Source organism: Pseudochaenichthys georgianus, chromosome 6 (assembly GCF_902827115.2).
Source record: "Pseudochaenichthys georgianus chromosome 6, fPseGeo1.2, whole genome shotgun sequence".
In the NCBI taxonomy this organism is placed as follows: Eukaryota; Metazoa; Chordata; class Actinopteri; order Perciformes; family Channichthyidae; genus Pseudochaenichthys; species Pseudochaenichthys georgianus.
Window position 1 is genome coordinate 30,133,145 of NC_047508.1, and position 6,946 is coordinate 30,140,090.

Genomic DNA, 6,946 nt, shown 5'->3' on the forward strand with positions numbered 1-6,946 from the left:
AATGATTGCTATGATGTCGATGATTTTATTGATATTGAAAACATATTTTTGGGAATTTAAAATACCTTATTGCTCCAAAAGTAAAAAAAAACTATAATACATATAAACTAGATCTATATAATTCGTATGACTATTTTTACATTTATATTTTATATCAAAGAAGCATGAAAAAAACAAATAACCGTATACTGAAATATAAATAGAGAATTTAGATAATATATCACTAAAATAAAATATGCCCATGTCGTCAGCCTGCTTTTTCCAACTTCATTACTCTTACAATTGTATTTGATTTGATTTGATTAGTAGTTTTTCTTTCTTTAATAAAAGCACGGAAAAAATCCCTATAGTCTGTTATATCAATCTTTACTACCAATGGCCAGATAATGCAATGTGTATGTTGCCTTAAATTACATATTACAGAGGTAGGCTCTTGATAAAGTAAGAGTGAGACAATGGATATAATCCTCTTAGAAGACTTCAGGTATTATGCTGAGCCATTGTAAAGACTCGTCCAGTGTCCTACATAGCACTGCAGCCATTTGCATCAGTTTGGACTTGTTTGCACCACAATAACCATCAGGGGAAATCTGGCATTAGATATTGTTTCACCCTCGACTCTGGAAGACATTGGTTCTGTGGTAAATCTGCCTCTTTAAATGAAATGCATTGCGTTTTTCTCTGTGTGATTTGTGTAGAAATTAGATTAACCCCTTTCTACGGGACATTTATTTGAATGGTTATTTTATTGTCTTGTTTTCACCTCTCTCCTTTTATTCATTCTGTTTTGGAAAAAAACACCAACATGCAGATAAAGCTGCTTCTAAATGAGCTTATCACTAATACTATGATAGACATTGATTTAATAGTCCGGTGGTTGTTGGAATAGTTCTAATGTTTTCAAATGAAACCTAATTCTTTGCAACCTGCTTTCTAATCATTTTGTCTCTGATGCCTCTTTCGAAACACAACAGGCTGCCAAGGGATTGAGGATGCCATGAATCACGCCACCAGAGTTTTAGATTCTGTCGCCCCATGGTCTGCTGGCGAGAGAGCTGGAGTTGTTGTGTCTCCATAGCCAGTATCACCACTGCTTTGGAGGGGAAATGTTTTGTGCAAGGAGGAAGCGACTACAGCTCTGCCGGGTCCTGTTTCTCCTCTCTGGGGTTTTTCTTTGTACACTCTACCAGCTGACTATCAGTGCCAGACTGTACAAGCCTTTGCCAATGCCTCAGATTGGAGAGGATTTTTTTGGAGAAGGTTCAACAGAAGGGGTCAATGAGGCCACAGTAGAGACTCAGGGGTCGGAGGAACCTCTCACTGCAACACATACATTTGAGCCAACAGATCAAACAACGCCAGAGATACATGTGGCACATTCGGATATAAATTCAAATTTTGAAGCATTCACCCCCACTGAACCTCCACTATCACCAACTACAAAACGGACTATGGTGCATTGCATCTTTGTGGCACCTGAGCCTCCACAGGAGACACCCTCACCAACTCCAACTCTTCCTAGTGAAGCTCCATACTTGAAGGGAGACTACCCTGAAGATCTATTTTCTGTTGAAGACCGTAGACGAGGCTGGGTGATCCTCCACGTTTTTGGGATGTTGTACATGTTCATTTCACTTGCAATAGTGTGTGATGAGTTCTTTGTTCCTGCGCTGGGGGTGATCACAGAGACTTTAGCCATCTCTGAAGATGTAGCAGGAGCCACCTTCATGGCTGCTGGAGGTTCTGCCCCCGAACTGTTCACCTCCTTCATAGGAGTCTTCATCGCCCACAGCAATGTGGGTATCGGCACAATCGTTGGTTCAGCTGTGTTCAACATTTTGTTTGTGATCGGGATGTGTGCTTTGTTTTCACGGGAGATACTTCATCTCACCTGGTGGCCACTTTTCAGAGATGGATCCTTCTACATATTCGGCCTTATCTTACTCATCATCTTCTTCCTGGATAATGTCATAATGTGGTGGGAGAGCTTGATGCTGCTGGCCTGTTACACTGTCTATGTGATTTTCATGAAGTTTAATGTGCAAATTGAACAAACCTTCAAGTCCCTACTCTTCAAAAACAAGAACATTGTGAGAATTGCTGTAGGGGAACCTGGAAAGGTAAGCACTCAGAAAATGACTCTGATCTTAATTTGAGTTTTTCATGTCCTTAATTGACACAACAATGTTGTTGTGTGACATACTTTTTTAATTACCACAGTATGCAATTGAGAACAAATCTATGGAGCTTCAAATAACAACATGTCCAACTATTGAAGACAAAAAAATCTCGTCATGAGTTTCACGTTTGCAAATCTTGTGATATGTTTAGTCCAGAAAACATAAGAACATTTTTAAATTTGAAACGTGTCCTTTCCCCTCATTCATCATTCTGTTTCAGTGTAGTTTATTATGGTAACAGAAAGTCACATTACTCATCACTCGTGACATGTCTACTGCAACCTGTGGAGTTGTATGCAAATCTTGTCAAAGAGTGAAATGATTCTAGCAAAGGCTTTAGTGGATCCAAAGCTGATCAATGACATAAACTAATCCTTTGAGGATCTGGAGCTCTACATTATGAGCACACACGGTTCTACTGATGGAGCTGTATGTCCAGCAAATGTAATTATCTAATATATTTTAAATGCTTTATTACATCATACATAATCATCCTAGAGGGTTTTTATTTGTATTTCATGTAATTGAACGAGGAATGATTTCATAAAATCATAATCCTGTTCATGAAACAGAGTTTTATCTTTTTATTCTGACATATAACACAAACAAGACTCCCTAAGTTGTTTTTGACATATATTTAAAAAAAACTTTGGTTAATCTCTCCTATGTTAAAAACATTGTTCCATGCAGATAAACGGCGATGCTGAACATAATGCCCTTCCTGCTCAAAGGGACAAGAATCTGTTAAAGGTAAAAAAAAACTAATTATAAACTCCAAAAAGAAAGACACAAATAACCATATCCTCATAGACACTAGCAATGTTCAATTCTACATGTTATCCTACATCTTATTGACGTTTCTGTAGTTGCATTTATGGTAACTTGGAGTAAACAAGCCTTCCTTCAATTGCTTCATTATGTTATTAAGAAAAAAACAAAAGCATTGCATCCACGACAACACGATTCTCTATCATTGATGTTTCATTGTTTGCAATTATGAGAAGCTACCGTGTCATCGGCCCTCTCTTTTCCCAGTTGAAGCCATCCCTTCAGCGAGGGGGGAGCTCAGCTTCTTTACACAACAGCACCATGAGAAACACCGTCTTTCAACTCATGATCCACACATTGGACCCTATAGGAAAGGGTGAGTGCCATATCCCCACACTGATGCCCTCATCTTTGCTCATTGTGTGCCTTTCGAAGGGCTCCTGTATAGAGTGGTTGGCAACTACCTCCTCCTTGTTATTGGAAATGGATTAGCGTGTCCCAAATGAAGACAGCACTTAATTAAGATGTATACTAAGCAGATAAATACCTTGGTCTATGGTGGCATCTGGTGTGGGCCCACAGTGGAAAAAAACTCAAAAAACACAGCTGTCTCTGCCAACAGATTATTGTTATTCACCTTTAGTCATTTACTCATTTATCTGTATATAAGGCTGGTCAAATAATGGGAGGAAAGACTCACCCTTAACAGCTTTTCAAATGGTTTTCCGTGAGAAGTTAGTCGTGTCTCGTACAACAATGTGCATATGTGTCCCACATTTGTTGGCTCTGACTCCTGGTTTGATACCTCTTAGGCCTCCAGGCAGCAAACACTCCAACACAATAATAAGCTTTTGAAGAGCCACAAACTCTGGATCACAGCCAGAAGCCAATGTATCAGCCTGACTCCAAAATAAGACATGCTTTAAATGTTATATCAAATCAAGTTTATATAAAAATGTATGTTCTGATACCGTGTACTGCATGGTAATCAATATCGACCTCTGTTATAAATTATGCTTACTTGAGGGGGGAGTATATCGCCTGAGAGACCGTGGTAAAGGGACAGCAAATTCTTGAAATTATTAATAAAAACAATACATACTTGTCCATTTTAAACAAATGGTAAGAGCATACTTTCTGTACCGTATGATGGCTGTTTATTGTAGGACTTGTCCTCTCATGACGTTGCTCTGTGCTGCAGAAAATATGTTGATGCTGTTGCAGGTTATTATGTTTTACTGCCAGTTTTTTTAAATGCTTAACTTATTAAGGGCTTAGGGCATTGTCCTGTGAAATTGAATTTGTTCCTCGTATAATCTTCAGTTTATTTCTGATTTTTTGCAGGGAAATTTAAGGATAAGGCTGAGACGCTGAATAATGTGGCTAGAGGGGCGACAGAGAACAAAACTCAAGACAAACGTGAAGGTAATGTGGAATGATGTAATGGTCAGACAAATGGTCAGACAAAAAAAAATAGAATATCAAGTTGCATACAGGTACAATATACCCTTACAAAAACACACAAAGGGTGGTAAAGACTAAGCAAATGGCCTAAAGGAGTGTGTGATAACATCCAAATACATATTCATAGACAGTTCATTTAATTCAGTTGCCACAAGGATAACATCATTTATCATGTAACAGCAAATTCACTGCATTTCTCCATATGACTGGCCCTAAAGACTTGGAATCGGAAGTGTTTCAGAAAGCTAAAGAGACATCAGGGAAATGCACAACATTTTTGGGATTCCTTTCACAGATGGTGGAGATAAATCTGAGGCGACCAAAGAGCGAGAGGCGGCCCCAGCACCGGATAAGCAGGATCACGCAGAGGACAAGAAGGTACTCTCTACCCGGTTCCTTGTGGTACTTAAAAAGCCCAGAAGTCAGTCTTTGATACCTGTCTATGTAAGAGTCAAAATGTATGTAGCAACAACTATAAGCAAAGGTCTCTTACCTTAGGCTTCTTTTGGTTGTTCTTTTATTTCTGTTCTGCTTCGACTGTTCATCATGATTTCTTCATGCATGTCAGGAGGATGTGCCAACAGGAGAGGATGGGTCAGGAGGCTCTGACAGTGAGGAAGATGACAGTGAAGAAGATAGCAAAGAGTCCAGTGAAGAAGAAGAAGAAGAAGAAGAAGAAGAAGAAGATGAGGAGGAGGAGGGCGATGAAGAAGAAGAGGAGAAAGAAGATGAGCCTTTGTCTTTAGAGTGGCCTGAAACACGACGTAAACAAGCCACCTACCTCTTCCTGCTGCCCATCATTTTCCCTCTGTGGCTCACAGTTCCAGATGTTCGCAACCAGGTAAAGACAGAAGCATTTCTGAGACAAGCTGTTGTATCTTTAATATCTCCACACTGTGTTTTGATATAACATCTCTTACTTTGTTGAACAGAAATCCAGACATTTCTTTGTCGCCACTTTTCTGGGCTCTATCATCTGGATTGCCGTTTTCTCCTACTTCATGGTTTGGTGGGCCCATCAGGTCAGCTACTGGAGTTTAGGTTAGAGATTGAATAGGAAATGTGAAAATGGACACAACTTATTATGTAATACAAACAAAATCTAATACATTTGAATTTCATTACATAATAACACCCACGTGTTGTACTTATCTGCTGTGTTTATAATGAACAACTTGAAAGCAATATGTAACACATTTCTCCAGTTTCTATCTTTTTAATGAAAATATAATAATAACACTTGCATTAAGTAATAACCAACCAAAATGTCATCATCTGTACACACATTATAGTAGTTTGGGCCAATGAAAAATAATATATTGAACTAATTTAATCTTTTAAAAGGTATTTTGAATCAGGATATTTTGTGATTAACTGCATCAACATTGTTTTTATAATGGCAAACAACATTTTATGAATGTAGATGTCCATTTTGCTTTTCTATTACATAATGCATGTATTATGAACATGTAACTCTAGTTTGCCCCTGTAGGTGGGTGAGACCATCGGCATCTCAGAGGAGATTATGGGCCTGACGATCCTGGCTGCAGGGACCTCCATCCCTGACCTCATCACCAGTGTGATCGTGGCGCGTAAAGGCCTGGGGGACATGGCTGTGTCCAGCTCGGTGGGCAGCAACATCTTCGACATCACAGTGGGGTGAGATGCAATATCCTCGTGTCACGATCATACAAAAAAGTTCTCATGAACACTCAGATGATTAATTCCATGGTCTCCTATTTTTCTGTGTTTCTCGCTCTGTCACTTTGTTTCATAAGTCTTCCAGTGCCATGGCTCCTCTACTCATCGTTCCACGGTTTTGCTCCAATGGCTGTCAGCAGCAACGGGCTCTTCTGTGCCATCGTGCTGCTCTTCATCATGCTCCTCTTTGTCATCATCTCAATTGCATCCTGTAATTGGAAGTTGAATAAGAGGCTGGGTTTCATCATGTTCCTGCTCTACTTTGTCTTCCTGGTGCTTAGTGTGATGCTGGAGGATCGCATCATTGTCTGCCCTGTTTCCATCTGAACGTGTGAGCAGAAGCTGACGAGCATTCTGTTTATTGTGATCTAAAGGGAATAACTTGCATACACGGATCTCATGAACATGGATCTAAATAGTTATAGAAACTGTGCAGAAAGCTACTGTAGTTGCATTGATGCCAGTAAAATGTGTCTGGTATGACGGCAACTAAACACATACTACAACCTTTCCTAGAACTTGTCACATACTCACTTTTTGTAACAATTGCATCTTTTACTATTACGTAATATATTGTAGGAAGTGGAAGAGAGTGAAGACCAACATGGTTTTGTTTCACTGTTTAAAAAGCAGCATCTACAGGAAGTAATTAGAAATCTAGAATATATGCACAAGTTGATGGTTTCTAAATGTGCATTTTTTATTCTCTGTGTGCATAAACTTGCACCAACATGTGTTTAATAACATTCATTATAGAGAAAATGAGCTTGCTTGAACTCACTGTTATGTCATGCATTTTAATGCATTATAAAACAAAGGTCAGGCATAGCAAC

At 39.1% G+C, this 6,946-nt stretch overlaps 1 protein-coding gene across 1 annotated transcript; it reads left to right on the forward strand.

The window, feature by feature from the left end:
• Positions 1-1,106: 1,106 nt before the first annotated feature.
• Positions 1,107-6,474, forward strand: LOC117448487 (sodium/potassium/calcium exchanger 1-like). Its single transcript, XM_034085799.1, has 9 exons — positions 1,107-2,120; positions 2,871-2,930; positions 3,216-3,324; positions 4,293-4,373; positions 4,708-4,790; positions 4,981-5,253; positions 5,345-5,434; positions 5,905-6,071; positions 6,191-6,474. Exons 1-9 carry the CDS (start codon positions 1,107-1,109, stop codon positions 6,438-6,440), a joined length of 2,127 nt encoding a protein of 708 aa, XP_033941690.1. The 3' UTR covers positions 6,441-6,474.
• The last annotated feature ends 472 nt before the right edge of the window (positions 6,475-6,946 follow it).

Bases quoted from the DNA above. Each gene is read 5' to 3' on its own strand.
- LOC117448487 (XM_034085799.1), top strand. From the start codon at position 1,107: ATGTTTTGTGCAAGGAGGAAGCGACTACAGCTCTGCCGGGTCCTGTTT. The intron at 2,121-2,870 runs GTAAGCACTCAG...TGTTCCATGCAG, and splicing joins CTGTAGGGGAACCTGGAAAG to ATAAACGGCGATGCTGAACA. The intron at 5,254-5,344 runs GTAAAGACAGAA...TTTGTTGAACAG, and splicing joins TTCCAGATGTTCGCAACCAG to AAATCCAGACATTTCTTTGT.